At 39.1% G+C, this 21,580-nt stretch overlaps 1 protein-coding gene across 2 annotated transcripts in view; it reads left to right on the top strand.

Annotated features, from left to right (window-relative positions):
* Positions 1-21,039, top strand: part of LOC140301840 (RNA-binding Raly-like protein) — a 37,788-nt gene extending 16,749 nt beyond the window's left edge. The window contains exons 3-7 of one of the 2 annotated variants that reach the window (XM_072380466.1): positions 10,340-10,390; positions 15,118-15,287; positions 17,238-17,351; positions 18,461-18,618; positions 19,014-21,039. In XM_072380466.1, the coding sequence (XP_072236567.1) occupies positions 10,340-10,390; positions 15,118-15,287; positions 17,238-17,351; positions 18,461-18,618; positions 19,014-19,052 (532 nt within the window). In that variant the 3' untranslated portion in view covers positions 19,053-21,039. The remainder of the gene's footprint in view (positions 1-10,339; positions 10,391-15,117; positions 15,288-17,237; positions 17,352-18,460; positions 18,619-19,013) is intronic. The other variant, XM_072380467.1, reaches the window with a different exon arrangement.
* Positions 21,040-21,580: the final 541 nt, after the last annotated feature.

Raw genomic sequence — 21,580 nt, 5'->3', positions numbered from 1 at the left:
TTTTTTGTAAATTTGTACCACAATATAAAATATTATTGCCAAGCATAATATAATTAACTTTCTAGAAAATCAATTGAAAATTGTCCATGGGTAAAAGAAATAAAGAGTTGTGCTGTGGGCCATTCCAGAAAACACAGTGTTGGGGAAATTAAAGTAGTTAATCAAACCTGAAAAAAATAGCGTACATAATCAATCCTGTCGTCAGTCAGTCCTGCTTGTTGATTTGTAACATTTCCTGCAAATGTACTGCAACCATTTATATTAAAAGAGCAACAACCAAGGCATGAATAATGGGGAACAATCTCACATTTAAAAAAAAAAAAAAAAAAAATCGATTTTATTTCAACCACAATATGTCAATGAATCAACAAACAAAAAACAAAAAAAAGAACAACCACTTGTTACCATATACATATATACACTGATCTGATGAAATGTTTCTGTACTTACTTTCTGTACTTAAATTCTGCTTATGTCGACTCTCTTTTTACGATCACCATATAGCTGCTCCGAGCTTTATAAACACAAGTCTCGAAGTTGTACAACCGTCTCCTTCCTTTCACAGATATCTGTTTGTCTCTGCTTCTGTCAGTCTCTGTCCTAACGAGAATGAAGCAGATACACGGAAGGTGTTGACAGAGCTCAGCCAGAAGTTAGATGAGGCGAGAGTTTTTGTCCAGTGAGGATCACGGACTGCAGTCTGAAGTTGACTCAGCAAATGTCAGCCCTGTCGGTCACAGTTAAAAACCAAAGATGGTTCCCAAAGGGCACTTCTGAATGGCAGCTTATGATTTGTCCTGGATATCCCCTAAATAACCACCTCCTCTTCTAATAGCTTCATTTTCTCCATGGGTGGAAGAAAAAACTTTAACAAGACACAACTGCAACTCACACTGACAGCTTTTGTACTTTTGCTGTATGTTCAGGACAATACTTGTATTTCTTTTTTTTAACTTTACTTTAGGTTGAGAACAAATTAGCTAATTTTAGCTCATTGTAGCTTTCCTGCTTTGTGCGTCATGCAGCTGAGCTCAACCAAAATTACTTTTAGCATTTAATACTTCGGTGATTTCACGACAACAGCAAAGTTCAGGACCTGAAAACAATGCAGGACCTTTCATGAATTAAAAAGGCTTGAAGGATTAATTACTCCTGGCAGCATTGGGTAACCTTTTATTAACACGCCACTTTATGTCAGTTCTCTGTTAGCGGAAATGTGTTGTCTCTGCTCTTCACACCCTCTAATAACGTGTGGAAGGATCTTTGTGAGCTCCTTGGTTGTCACTTGTCACATTGTGTTGTAATGCTTCAAATTGGCAATGAATATTTTAATAACTGATATCGGATATTACTGCTCCCACCCTGATGCTCAGTTTTTGATGAATTGCCCCAAACCAAAACAGCTGGAACTCCTGTAGAGAAGCCACTCATGCAGTATGCGTGCATGATTCTTAACAAGCCCCACTGTCCAACTACTTCTCACTCCTTAATGAGCTGCAGTTTCAAAAGCTGTTTGTCAGAGGTAGTTAGAAAATAATAAGAAGCATCATTTTCTCATTTTGTTTTGTATTGAGTCTTGTGCAGATGGTCTTAATTCATGCAGAAGAATCAAACTTATTCCACTCCAAACACCGCCTCCAGGAGGATTAAACCACACTGTTGACACTTTTTTCTACTTCTAATACACATCAAGCTTAATTACCACTCATCTCCATATGCATGTAAATATCATGTACATACACACCTACAGTATACCTGTACAGTACAGCACAGTGTTATCATTTTTGCTGACTTTGCTGATTTAAGTTACCCTTTTTGGAGTTTTTGGGTCTGTGAACTTTATCTTTAGCCCTGCTTTGTATTTCTTTGTCACTGAGGACAGCTGTATGTAGCATGTAGCACATGATCAGAGTAGATCAAAACCCCGCTGTAAACTGAGACATCAAGGATTCATGGTTACAGACTGCAATGGCTCCATTACTGTCTTCACACATCATGTAACAATGAAATTGTTAGTTTTCCTACACTTGCTCATTGCTAATGATGCTAAACACCCACAAAAAAAGAACAATGTATGAGTCTTATTTCTGCCTGACTCTTTGCAGCTGGCCGGCTAATCAAACAGTAGCCATAAAAAGCCTCATCTCTGCCACGGCTGATCCTACAAGCCCATCGTATCTGTTAGGAATGTCCCTACCCTGACAGCTGTAGAAGAATCTGACTCATTCCCCCCAACTGTGTCTTTAACAAATGCTCCACTTTCTGTTGCTGTCCCTTTCGTTTTGCCCAGTCTTGTTACAGAGCTCTGGCAAAGTAGCCTCCCTCTGAATTTGAGTGAGTTTTCAAAGAGTAAACTTATGTGATGAATCCTGATGAAGAACTGGACCAGAGAGCCAAACAAGTAAACGTCTCTCTTAATTATCACTCCATAAAAAGTCTCCTTCACCTCTTTGATAAGAGGCTGCTGTCTGAAATGTACTCCCTGTTATGGTCCCTCTCTACCCCTGTTGTCTAGTCAGTATCCTCTCTATGAACGTGCTGCTCTTCTTTTTGATTGTGGTGGTGCAATTGTACCTAAAGGGCTGTCAGCGAGTCACTAAAGAGAGGAGGGATGACTGCAGTCAGGGACATAACCCTAACCTACAGCCTGTCATTTCTTAGACTGAATAAACTGCACTCAGGCTGTAATTTAACCTTGATGCATGTAGGATATGAATTTATGAGCTCGCTGGGTCACCATTACTCTGTAGACCACTGGACCAAGTGGTAATGGATGGGTAGGAGCAGATTTTATGGTGATGTGTTATTGATCAGCTACTATCCAGCACTTTACCTTGCTTAAAGCAGCAGAGTGTGTGATCGCTGCATGTTTAAGTATGTTCTCAAGAAAGGATGAAAATGTTCTTTGTCAATTGTTAGAACTCCAAGAACATAAATTGTGACTGCGAGACCTTGTGTGTGAGGAGGGGTGAAATATGTCTGAAATCATGTATCATTATACAGGCAATTGAATGTGTTAGATTGCCATGATAATTCATCGTTCTGTTCAGGTGAGAGATCTTTTACAGAAGAATCATCCACACGGGAATGGCAGTGTTAGATCGGAAAAAAATCTAGTAAAAAGCCTAACATCATTGCAAAGAAGCAGTCATGCTTGCTGGTTTGATAGATAACAAACAGTGGGACAAGAGATATAGACATTTGTGTAAAAGGAAAACAAAATGACTAAATGCCTGTCAAGCACAGAGAGCTGGCGTTTATAACATAAACCCAATAATTACAGATGATTGCTTTCTTTTCTGTGGCATACACATAGTGTCACTGTCCATCTGAGATACTATAAAATACAGTTTTGTCGCGCTACATACCTCTATCCACTGAGCTACCGATGAATGTCTGCATTTATAGCAGGTTGCCTGAAGAGGCTCATTTCACAAAAAACAGGGGCAGCGAAGATGAATACATCGTGAAAGTGAGTGGAATGAAGAGACAAACAGCGACAGTGATTAAATGAGAGGGAAAGAGGGAGTAGATTAGCTCAGCGTCCGTCCTTAGAGAGTGTCTGAGAGGGTGAACGAGCTGCCAGCGCTCCCTTCATCTTCCCCTCCTCCCCCATCAAAGCCTCTCTGCTCTCATCTTGATCATACTCACCCTCAACATCTGATGGGCTCTCTTTCCTCTCTTTTTCTCTCTGTCTCTCCCCTAATTGTCAGTCCGTGTACACAATCATTTTTTCTCATTTTTTCATGTTCCCTAGAGGAAAAATCTCATGCATGTTTTCTACACTCATAATATCATTGCATCTTAAATGCCGTCTGTCTTTTTCAGTCTCTTTATGTAGCCTGTCTGGGTTCAAATCTGCTCTTTCTAGGTTACTGTTCTGCATTATGTTTTCCATATATTTCACCATAACCAATGATTATTATCACACAAACTTTACTAAATGACAAATTCACAAAGTTGGCTGTTGCTATAATGTGGTTGGTGGGTGTTATAGTTGCTACATGCAGATTTTTCTTTGATGAAATTTTAACAGATTTTCTAACGTTGGGCTCATCTAAAGACTTTTTTCTACTCTACCATCTAACAGCCTCTTTTATCAGCTGCATTTTGTCATGTTTCATTGTGCTCCAGTTTGACTCACACAGTGACACAACCTGGTTTGACCTTTGTCTTTCTATCACAAATGATTTGAAGCTCTATGAGTCAGAGCTGGGACATGAAACCCAGAGGGAACATGAAAAGGCTCCTAATAATCCAGTGTTTTTTTTTTTTTATTCCATTCAGTCAAATCCTCATTTGAAACCACATTCTCTTCATCATTTTACTGTTCAACCCATCAGGATCACTCGTGCCGTAACCTCCTGCTGGTTAATTATGTTGGTCGAATGATAAATTTTACCAAAGCCATTGCATATTTCCTTACAAAAGAGACGTGTTCGAATTTTTTGCACTAATGTTCACTGAAAAACCTAATTTGGTTTTAAGCTTTTGGATACAGACCATTCTCATGGGATATTTCTGCACTTTTTTCACTGAATTTTACGATTTAATCCCATTCCCTGTTGGAGCGACATTCATCTTGACATTCATCATGAGGAGATTTGTTTGCTTTTGCCTCAGTATTCAGGATTCTTTCATTTCTACATGATCACAAATAATACACCGCAAACACTTTGCACATTTACCTGCTGTTCATAAAATCATAATCCATTTTTCTCTACCTTCCTACGAGCTAGTTGGTGGGTAATGCGCCTCTTTTAGTTAGAGGAAACACTTGGATTTAAAAATATTAAATATTATTGCCAATATGATGTTATTTCTAATCTTTGATCAGTATTGAGGTAATGTGCTCCCTGTGTTTTCTCTTCATTGGAGTACAAACTGCACCACACAGCTGCCTGGCTGATGAATGTATATGGAATATGTAGGCTTGGCATGAAGATACAAAGTCATGAATTCATTTGTATTTCAGAAGGAAAGAGCATGACTTTTAGGTGTTTATGTAAGGGAAAGGAACAAATAATTTAGGTCCAAGTTTTCTCACCCAGTCTCATCGTGTTGTTTTAATAAACAGCTCTGTTTATGACACTAGTTGCAGAGAACCAACTTGTGTAAATCAAAAATCATAGTTCAAAGAGAGCAGCTCCCAATCTCAAAAAGGTATGACTACGAAACAACAGGTGGAGTGTGAGTATGATGTAAGGGCAACCCAATAAGGAGCACATAACATGATTAAATATATGTTAAAGTTGAATACACTGATCATCATAACTGGTCCACGAGCTGTTATCAGACAATTACCAAAACATGACAACCACTTTCAGAGTGTACAGAGATGTGAAAAACACACACACAAAAAACATGTACATGGAGTACATTGTCACATTTGAGCAGTACTTCCAAATTCAAATTCATGTTTATTGTGTTGGTAAAGTTGTGAATCTGAGCTGCTGATTCCTTTTAGTTTCAGATTCTTTTAGACAAGGTTGTGGAAAACATATTTTTAAACATTCCCATTAGCAGAAAATCTCCCAAAAAATGTTCAGTCTGTATTTGCTTGTGCACTTTGTTAATATAGATATGGCCAAAGAGTGCATACACCTCACTTAGACATTGAGAATTTAATTCGGGCTACGATAGAAGCTTATAGAACACACTGTAGTTTTGTCCTAGTTCCAAATTACAAGGTAATAATTAATAAATGTGCTGGTGAGGTTCACTTTTCCTATTGGTTCATTGCTAGTGAAGAATAGACTACTTTTTCTTATCTTCTCCTGTGATCTTCAGCTGCTGCAGTGGTTACTGGACTTGGTGCAGAAACCCTGCAGAGACGATTCAGGAAACACATCAACTTTACTGGAAAAATCTACCAACTAATGTAAAATGACTTAGTTAGAGATATTTTAGAGATTTTCATCATGTAAAAAATGTTTAACTGAACTAAATAAGACAAAGACAGTTGTGGAGACTAATTTCAATTGCAAATTTAAATCAATGATCACAGCGTTTTTGAAGGCGAAATATGTTTCAGTGAAGCAATGACGTCACAAATTCATGTGATCAAGTTTGACAAAAACTACCTCATTTCTTTTTAAGGATGGAGCCTAAACATAGCTGCTGCTTTTGATCTGCAGGTTTGTGTTTTTATTGTAAACAGTCACTGTATTTAGCTTTTTCCATCACTCAGGTATCAACTGAAATTCTGTTGTTTCTTTTTTGTGATGGTTAGTTGTAAATCTCGCTTTGACTCAAATATCAATTTGGCTGTCCAGATTTCAAATTGAAGAATCCCTTGACGATTTTTATTCTTACACAGAAGCTCAACACAAAGAAAGGAATGATTATTTGTCACCAAAGATGTTATCTCAATCAAGACAACAAGAAAGCAAAAAAAATGAGATTCACTGATTCACTGTCAATAAAGTTTAAATCGCATCTGTCAAGAGAGGAAACCAATTTCACTGCATTTTGATCATTTAACCCAGACATTCTCTCTCTCTCTCTATTCTGTTTTCTACCAAATCTTCAAAATGATTAAGTTTTTCTGCCATCTGTGGGTGTTGAGTGTACGTGCAGCAGGAAAATCTCTGGGATGCTTTGTTCACCGAATCAAAATTATCTTTTCCCAGAGTGCACAAAACCAACACACATACAGCCACGCCGAGGCTGGGATGATTTATAGCCAGCCACGTCTAATGGATTGCTTTGGCACAAGAGAAATTATGAAAAGAAATTAATTAGCCTTTAGTGACCCTGCTGTCCATCTGCTGCTCTCTCCTCTGGCTGAGGAGCTCGGATGCTCTCTTTGCATGTAATTGCAGTTTAATAGGCTGTACTTACCTGTCGCAGATTTATCTTTACTAAATCACATGGAAAAAAAACCAACGCCATGCAGTTACTGTACCATGGTGACATTTTAATGCCTCAATCATCATTACAAAATATTTGTTATTTAAGATAAAGGGGTGAAATAACCCCAACAATGTTTATATAGCTAACTAGTTGTATTATACTGTAATTGGACTGTATGATGCTTCTTGGGTCAAATTTGTGATGAATTACTGTTATGAAATGATGATGTGTTAATTCCAGAGACGTCTAATTACACTTAAATTTGTGTCAGTCAAGAGCCTGAATTCTTTGAATTTTGCACCCACAAATCCTAGTTAATATATCTAAATGTTTATGCAACTGGCAAATTATTTAATTCTGTTTTCTTCTATATTTTTCCAACTTCTGGGAACAGGGATTGTATTTGTATCAGAGGGGCCAAACCTCAAAAGGTTCCTGATATGATCATTGTTCATCATGAGGTCTAAAGTTCCAAAGTTCGTCCCACACAAAACAAGCAAAATGGCGCGGCGGAGGTTAGCAGTATTCAGCAGGCTGCCGTTTGTAACTGCGTCCACTGGATGTCAATCGGACACACCTGTGATCGAAGTGTGAGAGTAGAATTGAAATACTTAAATGCAATATTACAACCAACAGGAAGCCATACGTAATTATAAAAAACAAATACATCTGCTTTATTTTTTTCTTACAAAAGAGTGATTTTAATAAATAACAGTTCTGTCACAGAGACCATCAAACTCTGTACACTGAGAGACAAGAATGAATATAATAACAAAAGCATTGAGAAGCTCAGTTTCTCCTCACTGAGGGTTTTGGTGAATAGCTGTTATTTTCTCTCTTCTTGCTGGATTCACTCAGAGAAAGAGAAAGGTCAACCCAGCTGAGAAACTGGGGATCTGCTTGTCTCTGTATTTCTCCGTCCCTTTGTTACAGGCGCCGTTAACTGGTTCAGTATACAAAAGTCAAATTTATCAGATATGCCAAAGATGTTCAACAAAGATGTTTCTGCGGTTTGGCGAAACGAGCTAAAACAACACAGAGACCCTCTTTTTCAAACAGCCAAAAAGAAAGCACTCTTTAAATTCAATTGAAATTATACCTTGCACCTTTTTTGGCAAGTGTGCTGCTCACAAATGAGCGATTTCTTTTTTTTTTTTATTATTAATTCTTTTTTTTTAAATTCTCTGTTCCCTGATCTCTGAAAAACCAGCTGGCGTGAGACAGAAAAGAGTCCGTGAGAGCACTGCTGGAAGGGATGTGATTACGGTCCTCTCCAAAATAACACTTGAGATCCACACAGACACACCAGAGGTTGTTCTGGCTTTTTTTTTTTGTTTTTGTCTCTCTGTGTTTACTTGAGCAAACACTCGTGTGTACGTGTGTGTGTGTGTATGACTGAGACTATATAGAGAAATTCACTTTATTCCCCTGATGTTTATCCTGACAAAAACATTTGCTCGAAGAAAGCAGCTTTGTACAACCAGGAGAAGCACGACTCTCCTGAGAGACGTATAAACAGACAGCAAGAACGTACAGTTGGAGTCCTAAAATGTGTTCAAGGTATTTAAGAAAATGTTGTGCTATATAGTCTAAAGTTTGTCAGAGATGTGTTTCAATTGATTGAATTCTTCTTTTTCTTCTTCTTCTTTTCTCACGGGCTTGTGTGAAGTACTTATGAGTAGTTTTAATCTAACCTGTATTAGGCAGCAGTCAGAGCGCCCTCAGTTTGGAGAGTCAGGGAGGATTTACAACAGATGAGTCAAACTACCTGCTGCTCAGACCAGGGAAGCAGAAGAAGATGTTTTCCACCATCGAAAGAACTCAAACTTCAATAATGTCTTGGAGGCTAAAGCAAGTGTTGAACTGGGCTTTTTTTTTAACAACGTCACGTTCATGTTCTTCACTTATGAAGATAAGTAAATCTGATGCAAAACTGATGCAGTGCAAAAGACAAGAAAATAAACCATGTGCTTGAACAGATACAAAGATTTTGGTATCCTTTCTCTGACCAGAGGTTAGTTTTGGCTTGTGTGACAGGAATTCTCCACGCTGACAGCAAGCCTCCTACTGTATTTAAGACACTAACAGGTATAAGTACTTCACATGACCCCACTTAATGAGAAGTAGAAATAAAACACAAACCATCCCCTTAATTTGTGATTCAAATCAACAATTTGCATTTTAAGTCTTTTTCTGTACAGTTTTAAACTACCATGGCTTTAAGATGCCAAATACCGCTCTGATATTTGACATTTCACATTGACTTTTTTTGCCGTTGCCGTTGATTGTTTTTGGTTCTAAAATGTTCTCCTTATGCTGTTGTGTTCTCTGTCTTCTGCCCCTGTTTTTTAAATGTTGCCATGTTTTTAAAAAAAAAACACATTATTGTGTTTTCTCTTTTCGTGTGATCTTCTAAGATTTATTCTCTTTTTATTTTGCTCCCAACAATGATTTCTTGCATGGATGAAGGCTCGTCTTGTTACAAATCCTTTGAGAAGCTTAACACCTCTCTGCTGTTCCCTTCAGGCCTGCAGTGTTTAGTTTCTTTCGACTCATTGTATTTGTTTCCCGGTCCTCAGTGTGAGTCTTGTTTCTCCTCTTCATCATCAGTGTAGCTGCAGCACACCACTGTTTTTATTAAAAGGTCTCTGATCAACTCACTGTACTTTGAGTTGTTCACCGAGTTGATCTATTAGTGAATCGGTGTTGTGAATAAAACCTGTTCCACAGACCACAGATAGCCAAATAGATGAATGAATAAAAACATTTCAAAACGTTATGATTAGCTGATTCAGCATGAATGAATTGAACCACTGACTTTCAGGACAAATTGAGAGATTAATGCTGAGATTTAGGTCATTTTAACAAAGAAAACATGACAAATAAGCGACAGAGTGACAGAAACAGACAAATGGGAGTAAATCAGCGAGACAGACAAAGCGACAGACTGAGGCTGAAGCACATGCAGGGATTATTAGTGACTCATTGCAGGTATTAAGCATGAATGCTGAGGTCTGACACACCAGAATGTGATCTCGCTGTGGCTTAGTGTCACTTTTCCCTCCTCTACTTCCTCTGGTCTGTTACCCAGGCATGCATCAACCAGCCCATATATGTTCACTGTCACGTCAGTCACTGACTTCCGACTCTTTCTGTCTCACTCACACACATGCCTCACAGCTTATCCCACCAAGATTACACACGAAGGTGTTCAGTGGGTGGTAAAGTTAGAGCACGATCCAATTTCCATGGATTTTCCACATGAATGCTGCAGCAGAACAAATCCAATGTTTTTTCTAGCTGGCTGGAGATCATGAGAACTGTATTCTTTCCAGATGAAGTGGTTGTACCATACAAATATAAATATATATATGTGTGTGTGTTCAAACTGAAATGTATGATAGTACAAGTAAAAGCGCCACATGACGTTTTGCAAATACTTTACCCGCCACCACCTCTGACTCTTTCTCCGCCTCTCATGCAGATCTGAGTTCGACCTGGACTACGACAGCTACCACGAGGACTACCATGACAGGTACTGTCAGAAACCTAGACGTGGTAGCTTACTTACCTGATTGCTTGTCTTTGTGTAACAGGAGGCTAAAGGAAGTAGCTAAGGAGAATTCTTCATCCTGGCAGTTTGCAGTAGTATCAGCCCTTCCTTGCTGTCCGCCTCGCAGCCGTCTGTCACTGTCTGTCTTTGTTTAGTGTTGCTTGTTACTACACAGCATCCAGGAGCTCGCTTCCACTTTCACATTTATAGACAGTTTACTTATTGTAAACTTTATTCCCATTTATGGATACAATGGGGTCACATCTACGCAAAGTGTGGTCTGCCTGAGAAACAGCATTGGTCTGACTCTCAGATTTTCCTGCATTACACAGCACAGAGTGATCATACCGTACTGTAATGGGATGAGATTCGGTCAGGTGACCACCACAACTTCATTTTTCTGAGAGTGCTAAGTGGAAACCTTGTGTATTCAGGTGGGTTTAGATTTTGGAATTTTAGTAGGCTGTGACGTGTCATTGACATCCTTCTCATAATCGTTCAGGAATCTGTAGATTCCTGAGATAAATTTGGACATGAAAATCCAGAGATCCTCAAAAGTGGAATTTGCCTCCCATTTGTTGTCTGTTTGTGGTCCAGCTGGTAAGGCTTTGTTGACATGCATGAAAATGTTGAGTCAAGGCCAAAGAATGTCAAGCAAATTTGGTCAAATTCTGTCCTGAAACCACAGATTTAATTTATCATTACATTTTTATTAGTTTCTCTTAAATGGAACTTTTTCCTTTAGTGACTTGTGCACAGAACAAGACGTCCTGAACGGAAAATCTAATATATGGATATCCACTGCCCATAAAGCTTCTGCCAGTAGATCATTCTTTTGACTCTAGACCATGAGTACCCAGATTGGCCTTTCAATGACCCCTTGTTCCTCAAAATATTTAGAGTTTTGTTTACCCATTAAAGCTTATATTTTCCTCAAATTTGTCACCACTTTCAAGTCTGCGTGTCTCAGTACAACTAAAAGTCATAATCCAAAACCAAAGAAAAACATAGACACAGATAGTTTTGTGTCTTCAGTCCTCAATCATTTCATGCCTTTAAGAGGTTGATTGATTAGAATGGGGCACATTATGGGACACTTTGTTGAGCCATGGCCTCAGACATAGAGAACCTGTAGCATTAACTTATTTCCACATGTTAACATTAAGCAGATTTTTTTATATTAGAGGGCATCATTTCAAATTACTAGTCAGTAACAGCCAAGATTTATTTCTATGCTGACCACCAGTAGTTTTAAGAAACTGCTTCACTCGCTGTTTCCTCACTGCTTTACACATTGCAAACGACCCGGTTAAGATCAGATATTAAAAGCACGATGATGTCGTTCAGGTGTCTAAAACAGATTGCAATAAGCTATTGCATCAAAATGTCCCTTTTCTGGCTTAGTAGCTGCTGAGTCCTGCCCCCTCCGCAAAACACGTAAATCACGTCGGACACACAAATCAGATGTTCAACTGTAAACTTTTCAAAGCCATGCTGCCTGGATGGCGCAACAAAAAGTTTGATTTTTTTTTTTATCAACACACATGCAAAGTTTTCATTTTAATGACTATTTCACATTTTGCTTTGAGACTGGGCTGGCAAGGCGCGATGTACCATCAAGTGTTTATATCCATTTGTAGCACAACTTCAACATGAAAAGACCTCAGCGTGTCCCGCCTGTGAAAGGCTGTCTTTGATAGCTGGGTGAAGTGTGGTTGCACATTTGTTACCACAGTTTGGAGATAAATACAAATCGCATATATTTTAGGAAAAACACATTTTGTATTCCAAACCTGTGGCTCTCTAAGGGCAGCTGCCTCGGCTTTCATTTACATGTAGACTAATGACTTCCTACAAAAACTCACCTCTCGCTTCCCTTTAGGTGAGATTTCAGTCGAGATCCTTTCAGTGATGTTATCAGATACTTTCTATTACAATCTGTGCCAGGTGCTAACACAAGCACTTTTACTTTGCACCTGACATTTGTCCCATTAAATCTCACGGCAGCTGTTTAGCAGTGGCCTGTCATTGGGTTCCGCTCCAAGATAAGTTTAATGCCAACTATTTATGCGCCTATTTTACCTTTTTATCTATCAGCGAGGGGAAAATAGAGTCAAGGCGGAAAAATCTGCAAATCTGACTTGCTGCCTGGGCAACTTGCCAGCAGCCTCAAAATACAGCTCTGAAAAACAGTGAAATCAAATGTACTGTTTGGGACCTCCCGTGAACTCTTGGCTCAGCAGTTAGTCTGCAGTGTGTGCTTGAACTGTAAGTGCAGTGGTCAGGGAGACGAAGTAGTAAGCTGAGCTTCACTCACTGTGGCTCTGTATTATCGGTCATCCACTGAAATTGCTCTGGGACCTCCTACCTCCCCAAGGCTAAACTAATAACCGCTTTACTCAGCACATCTGAATGAGAGGCAGTAACACTGGACACACTCACGCATATAGAATGTACATCTCATTCTTTCACTTCTGTTACACATATTGATGCTGAGCTGTATTTCTTTATTTGTTTTTTTTTTCGATTGGTTTTTCCAAGCTCTGCATTTTTCTGACTTAGGTCAGTGGGGAATACTCACTGTTGATTTTCAATTTGTTTGTAACACAGGGCATGATTATTCCCCATGCTGGTGGCTAACGCCTCCAACAGCTTTGTGAACGCGTGTGTGTGTGTGGAGAAACCGAATATCTGTGTGTGTATGCACATATTTGCCTCTGGGTTGGAGGCAGTGGAAACTGTCGGTGCATGTACTTTTATATGTCTTAGTTTTCTGTTTTACACATCAGTATGTGCGGAAGAGATAAATGAGTGTTTCTGTCCACAGCCCTCTTGTTTAAATACAAAAGTAAAGTGTCTTTCACCACACAGATAACAGCGCGAGCTGACAAAGCTGCTTTCCGTGTGGGGTCTAATCCACAGAGACAAACACTCTCTCAAACACACACTCACACACTTTTCTGTAATCCTCACTCGTCTGCCGGCTCTCATTGTCTGAGCTTCCATTCTGTGGGATGACACTTCAAAGCTAGTGTAACATCGCATTGTGTATCTGCCCCTGCAAACCCCTCTAAAAGACCTTAAACTTCCTTAAGTCTTTGGTCTCTGTGTCACCCTCTGCGCAGACAACACTCAGAGCCTCTAAGCTCACACACTTATGGTGTCTTATAGCACTTTATCCACATGTGACTTTCTGATTTATATGTGCACTCGGAATGTGCAAAGAACACAGTCTGTGCATAAATGATTGTCGAATAGAAGGGCTTCATGGAATACAACAGAACAGAAATCAACATTAAAAGCTTTTCAGGATGCCATACTGTGTTTGAATGACTGGTTAACAGCTCAGTCAGTAAATCTACATCACCATCGAACTCTTGCAGCTGACAGCTTGTCACCTTGTTGCTGGCTTGTACTACACAGCACAGGAGCTTTACACTCCCCCAGCTTTGTAGAAACCGTTTAGTTTGTGTTTCTCTTGTGTCCTTGATCTGGAAATTTACAGATTGTGAGTAGATCCAATTAGGTTGCTGGTACCACAAAGAATTGCCTAAAATTTAATTTGTAGTCCGGTACTGTTTTTTAGGTCAGTAGTAAAATGAATGGATTAAATGTCAGTTAATTGGTTTTGATCCTCTTGCTGCGTTTCACCTGGTCAGTGGGTCAACGAGTGTGGAGGTAATTTTTTTTCAATCACAATCTCATTTCTATTTCCACAGAAACGGCCATGCACAAAGTGTCATTTCTGTAACCACTGTAGAGGTTGAATGTGATACACCCCCCCTGTCACCGGCACTGCTAGCTTGGCGGGGAGCTATTGATTGGTTCTGACAGAACCAATTACATTTAGTGTCAGATACAGACATGGAGCCATCCACAGGGATGAAGCAAAGGAAAAATATATAAACAGAATATATACAGAATAAAAGACAAAAGAACATTGAATATATGGATATATACATTCACACAAGCAGTACCGTTCATATTTTGCTTTACTTTTTAGAAATCTGTTTTAACTGATATAATCTGTGTTTGAGCTAAAAATTAGCGAATTAAAAATATCTAATGCTAGTGCCATCACAACAGTCTTAACAATATGAGTTTTGGTATGAAAGCAAGTGATACTTTTTAACATACAGGAGTAAAACTGCACATTTTTAGTGTTGTGATAATACTCATAGCCATATGACAACCACTTCTGAATCAGATACTTAAACAAAATTGCCAAAAGGCAGTAAATCACAGTACTAATGCATCATGTTGAACAGCAAAGTTTTATATTACAATTCAGATTCAATAAATATGCTGGTTTAATCCAAATAACATTGTCAAAGCATTGCACTATGCCCTGCATCGATTTCACAACTCAGTTGAGGGTTAAACTGACCTTTCATGTTAGAAAAATGCACAACCTGTGGGTTCAAACTTTATCTTTGACAGCCGTGCACTTTGCACAGAGGTTACGGACAATTCAAACTTTCTACAGAACAATCATCTTTTCTGTTGTCCATCCTTCTGTTCAGTGTACGTATGTTTTACTGCTGTGTTGCTAAGAGCATTGTTTCCAATTTCTTGTGAGGACCTTGGCGCTTGGATAGCATAAGATTACAAAAAGGTTTCCCTACAAAAGACAAGACAACACAGACACAACTGAACACAGACACAGTTAAAGCCGAATTACTTCAATACTGTATCTGCTTGATTTGCAGGGCATATGACTACCAGCGTGTCCCAGCATCCATCTCTCCTCTACCCTCGGGACCCAGCCTGGCCAAGAGATCCCGTTTCTCTTCTTACTCTTCTGGGCACAGACGTAGTGGAGACAAAACCCACTCCAAAAGCTCCAGAGCCCAATCTACTAGTTCAAACACAGCCAAGTGTGAGTATTATGAATGGATTGCCACTGAGATTGAACTTAAGCTGCTTAACTGTTACGTAAAATGGAAAAAAAGAACAACAACAACAAAAAAAACATCTTGTTCGTCATTCTGAGGCATTTTAATAAAAGGTTTGATTCTGCACGTTCCCTCTGGTTTTATCAAAAACTCTGGTCGATGTAATGATCAATGTTTATGCATCTAAACCTCAGTGTTTAAAATGGTAAAGATGACTAAAAATGGCCATGCGGTGTCTGATGCTTGTTTTATGAAACAAATAATGCAGTGGGGAAATAGATGTGCCTGAGCCCCAAACCAGAGAGTCAAATTAACCCTGCACCATCTATCTATCCATCCATCCATTTTCTATACCTGCTTAATCCAACTCAGGGTCACAGGGGGGCTGGAGCCTATGGCAGCTGTCACTGAGCAAGAGGCAGGGGGCAGGGTACACCCTGGACAGATCGTCAGTCCATCACAGGGCGCACATAGAGACGAACAAGACACACAATCATGCACGGTCACTCCTAGGGACAATATAGAATCACCAATTAACATAACATGTATATTTTTAGTCATATTTATAGTCTAACAGTTATTAATAATGTCTTATGTAATGATAGTATCGTATTTTTACAACACAACCGTCACCCTGGCTAGAAAGGAAAACTTCAAATTTAGGGTTTTAAAACATCAGACTCAGAGCTAGAATACATTAATTTTACAATGTGACCATTACCTTAATGGGCAGCATTTCACATTTCACATGCAGTTGCTCACTGTCGAGTATCCTTTAACATGATTCCAGGTGGTTTTGGCTTGCATAAGCAAACACCACATGGGGCTGTATTTGGGAGGAGGACTTTCAGTTTCATAATAAAATGTGAGTAACTATGAAAGTCAGAAGAAACATAATGGCGTTGCTCTGGGCCCCATTTATCAAAAACCTGTGTCAAAGATTGTGAACGAGTTAGTGTAAAGACTAGAGACTGACTTTATATGGCTGAGAAAGAGAGTCTTTTGCCATATCTGTGTCAATTTTCATTACTATGATCTATTTACACCATTGAGAAAAGCTCCATGAGCAAAGATTTAGCTTCTAGTAAATTAAGCTAAATAACACTGAAACATTTTGACATCAAAAAGGTATTTTTCAAACAAAAAAATGAAGTGAAAATGTGCTTTTTTGCTAAGACAATATGCTGTTAGTAAACGAATAAATAGAAATGTAATCTAAATACATATGATGAAATCATATGAAGCACATTCCAATCTGATCTTGTCACGTTGGGTGGTGTGCGGTGATGAAGGTAGGACCCGGATGCAGATATTTCCAAAGAAAAACTCTTGATTTATTTCAAAGAACAACAAAAAACGCAGATGAGTAGGAATAAAAAAAAAAAAAACTAACTTCGACAAAAAAAACTTGACTGTGACTATAAAAACCATGAGACAAGGCCTGACAAGTCAAAACCTGAGTAGCTGTGACTTCAGTGACGGTGTGTCTAGGGAAGAACGACGGTGAGGAATCTGGTAATGGAACATGGAAAAACCTGGAGACTAAATACTGAAGGGAGGTGATTGGTGAGTGAAGGCAGCTGACCAGGGCAAGAGTGACCGAGGAAAAACATGGCAAAACTAAAGACTAAACCAGGAACTTAAAACATAACACAACTGACAAACATGACAGATGTCTTCACCCTTAGGAGACAGGATGTCTTTACCATTTACAAGTTAATGCCTGCTGTTGAGAAAGTCTAGCTGTATGTGTAGTTATAAGCCACAATGCTGAACTCTCCCTCCAGATCAAATCATCATTGCTGAACTATGAGTAGAGATTTGTATTGGGTGTGTTTTAAGTTTTTTGCTACATTCAAAACATTTCTGAAAGATATTTGCAGGTTTTGTCATTTCCAGTGTCACTTACGTCCTCTCTCCCTCTTTCACTGCAGTGGGGATGGAGGAGTTGCAGGTGATCAAAAAGGAGCTGACTCTGATAAAGACACAGATCGATGGGCTGCTTGACAGTCTTGACAGGATGGACACACAGAGGAATGACCACAAAGGTGCGACACCCTTTCAGAAAAGCAGGAGAGGCAGATGGGTGCGAGATCAAATGATGGATAATCTATCCATGCATCAAATTCCTTTTAAGGCAGATCGTCACTGATATTCTAGTTTCACATTTCTACGTGATTAGCCGCTCCACTAACAACCCCAATCAAAATTATAAAGAATATGTGCTTCAGGGAAACTGTGCTGCATGGATGGAGCCACTCCTTGTTTTGAAAAATCAATTATTTTCCTCCAGTAAGGATTTTTTTTGTTTGTTTGTTTTGAATGTTGAAGTCAGGTCAGTGTCAGCTAGTGTTGAGGAGAGCTGATATATGGTTTTAAGCAACAGAAAAATACAACATGAACATTGTGGTTGAAGTAACTGTCAGATGATGCCTACCAAAACACATACGGCAGCATAACAGCAGATCACTATACATGCTGTTGGAGTACGTGATGCTGCTGCCCTCATGTGGACATTCTGTCTGTAATTACACTGGCAGAAAGTCAGGGAATGAACAGGACAAAGGTTTATTATCCTACTGATGGAAAGGGTTTTAACTGCAGCCTTAATTAAACTGCTAATAAACTGAAAGACAGTTAACACCACTCAGATGGTGCAGTCCACCCTCATCTGTGCTCCAAATCCTCATTCACTGCTTCACTAAAAATGTTCTTGACTAGACACTGCAATAACCTTGACGTCGTTACTATCACATCTAAAAGAATATACACATGAACAGTGCACTCAAGAGAAAATGTGAGCTGGGCCCAGTGCACTTTAGCAGCTGTGAATGTACATTTGAATAAGTACGTGTGTCTTGTATGTGATCTCGTATCTACTCTGAATAACCTTGGGCAATGATACCTCTCATCTTCACATTAATTTATCTGCGGATTCACTCGATTCCCCTGTTCCTCACTATATACCCCGGCTGTCTCTCACTTCCCTCTCGCTATCTCCACATCTGTCCTTCTTCCTGTCACTTCCACTCTGGTGTTCTGCCTGTCATTCAGTACAAATTCAGCAGAATGGTTTTGACTCAAAGAAAAGAAGTACTTTCTTTATGCTGATGCCAAAGTAGAACCCTTCCTTAATCCATGAGTGCACATGTTTCAGGTTCTCCCCTGAGAGAGGAGAGTCCGGTTGGCTCGCTGTATGCTGTGTCCGCCAGCAGCCCGGAGCATTCCCTCTGCTCCCTTTCCCCACCCAGTTCCCGCCATCGGCTCCATAGGGAGAGCCCCGACCTGAGGGTGCGCGATGATGACCACCACACGGTACATGCACCTTAAGAAAACTTACGTTTTGATTCTTTAAGAGATAAAAAAAAAAATCATCAAAGAGCTTTTTAGCCCACTTTTTTCTTATGATACTCAGACTCATGTTTGTTTATTTCCCCAGAATACTATTTTATGGGTCTAAATGCATGAAATCATCAACATTATCAACTTATTTTCAGAGGGCACTGTTCTGGCTTGATAAATGTCACATGCACTCAACCATATTTCAATCTAACATGGGCGTGACACAAGACTCTGCTTCTACGAAATCAAGTTATATTCTCAGAATGAAATTTCACTGAGTCACTCTGAGTTGGCAGCCAATGAAACTCCTCTTTGTTTTCCTCTCATCGCCCTGCCTCACTGTCTGTCTATCTGTTGGTCTGTCACAGATGAGCAACCACAGCTCTGACCCTGAAGAGGAAATATGAGGGAGAAATATGAGAAAGCGCAGAAGATTTGGATCAAGTGCCAAACATGGAGGAAGAGAACGTAAACCTTCAACCAACACCGGAGGCTCAATGTAGTCTGGGCATATCAGATGACATAGTACATTTATTTGTATCACATCCGCTTGGTTTCACACAGACACACTAATGCAGCTTACTTGTAAACACCAAGTGGAGAAAAATCTTATTGACAAGAATTTGTCAGGTTGACCTGAGATAATGAGAGAAAGGCAGATCTTATCTAGACAGTTATTCTGAAGAACAACTGGAAGCAGAGTGACAAATTTCACCTCCCTACTTGAAACCAATCTATTCTTCCGCATGTGTGGATTTGCGTGAAAAGCAATTTGCCACAATGAATTGAAATGTCCCAGAGTAAAGCAAGACTGTTCAGCATTTTAAAATTGATCATAATCTTTTTCTATTTATCGTATTCACATTTATGTTTTCTTCAGAAAACAGGAAACAAACTTCACACACAGTTAGTGTTTCTGCTGCTTCTCCTGAGAAAGAAAGTAACGCATTAAAGAAAAAAAAACAATGTTTGTCTTTTTGAAATTCTGTTTTATGCACACACATCAATGGAAATAATAAAGAAACATGGACTGTTATAAAAGCTGACATGTCACAGCTTGTCACACACTTGGTCAATGGCCCCTCGAATCATTTTCTGGCTGACGGGTATCTGCTCTGCAGCTGCATGTTGCTGGTTATCCTTCAGTAAGCAACCCGCTGGCTGTAGCAATAAAAAATGGCAAAGGGAAAGCATAATTTTATTGTGTCAGTTTGTCAACAATTAATGGGGAACTGATAGGGTTTGGAGGGAAAGAGAGAGATAGGCGCCTGAATTCCAACCATGTGACTCACTTTCTTAATTTCTACGTCTAATCTTTGTTTTGACATACTTCCTTCTACTACTGTGGCCTACTTCTTTGTTAGGCACTAGTATTAGGTTTAGGCCGGGCAATAAAAGTACATGGTTAAGGATAATTAAACTGAAGAACAGTTAACTGAAGGTTATTTAACACAGATTTAACCCCGAAGCATTCTGCAGCTGTTAGCGCTGCCTCTGGAAACCCTGAAAGTCCAACAGCAATGCTTTGGGAGTTTCCTCAGCTTTTAAAACAGATGCAACGGATTCCTGACCAAGTGTTACTATGGGACAAGTTGGGAGTGAGAATGGGTTAATAAACTACATCAAGAAAAACTTAAAGTCCCTGTGAAATGGCTTGTGAGGTGCTATTTCTTTTTGCTTGATTAAGTATTTCCTGTAACAAAAAAAAGAGAGCTAATATTAGTCATAAACATTGCTTTATTGTTTTTCAGAAAATGACAAACTCCAAGTCCAAGTTTCTTATTATTGAGAATCTAGTTGAATCTTATTATTGAAACATACTAGAATGCATTTTGACATGTAGTGCAAGACCGATCACACAAAAACGCTTAAACATCTATTTTAATTTCACAGGGACTTACAGTTATTTTCAGTGTGGCCATACTTGGAATGATCTGCACATGTACAGTAAAGTGAAAATCCACTCAGTCCTTTGAAACCCAGAAGTTTTTTTTTATATCTATATATCTTTTTTTTCTAGTATGCCTCAGAGAGTTCAGGATTGATCTGACTCGTCATTCAGGAGAGGAAACGGTTTCCTGTATTTAAGCATCAGTGTGAATGACCAGTTATACCTGTTCCACCTTTCAAAGGTTGAAGTATTATTTCTGTTTAACTGTATTAGAGCACTGTTACAATTCTCTTCTTCTATGTTTTTGGCACTGAAAAATGTGCAAAGGCCCAGGTCAGTGTGTAATAATGTGTATTATTGTATACTTTACTGTAATTGTTTAGCCGTCTGATTTTAAGTCCCTTTAGTACTTCTCATGTGTTGGTTTTTTTAAAAGGGAAAATAATGATGTAATTATATAATTCCTATGGTGTTACAGGTTTCTGTTTGCATTGTTAAGATAAACCAAGTGAAAATACTCATTGTCTCTGTTGTAAAAGTATTTTCATATGGAGTATAAATACAGCACATCGGGTTGTGTTTTTTATTATGAAAGGTAGAGAAAAACAGAGAGGAAGAGTGGAAGTGACAGACGTTAAAAACTGTGAAGGATCAACAGTGGTTTTATTAACTGACTGGGACACAACTGAAAACCCACGTATCAACTCAAGTTTATTAATCAAGTGAGGGAACAAAGCTGGAGAATATAAATATATAAATACACATATATATCATGTCAAAGTGGACCCTGCTCACGACGTCTTTCAGATCTTCTTTTTTATATTCAGGTATGTGTTGGTGTTGACATATTCGATGTTTGTGAACTCGTACGTGATACATAAAAAGGCGGAACTAAGTTTAATAGAGACAGTTGTTTAATCAACCAGTTTATCTTTCACAACTTACACAACTCTGCTGATTCAATTTGATGCAGATATGAAAAAAGGAGTGGCGTCACCTGCAGCTTCCTCGTGCCTGTGAGAGATAAGCCAAAGCTAAAGGGAC

This window comes from Leuresthes tenuis, unplaced genomic scaffold (assembly GCF_036924035.1).
Source record: "Leuresthes tenuis unplaced genomic scaffold, fLeuTen1.0.hap1 SCAF_2, whole genome shotgun sequence".
Taxonomy (NCBI): domain Eukaryota; kingdom Metazoa; phylum Chordata; class Actinopteri; order Atheriniformes; family Atherinopsidae; genus Leuresthes; species Leuresthes tenuis.
This window is presented reverse-complemented; position numbering and strand designations above follow the sequence as displayed.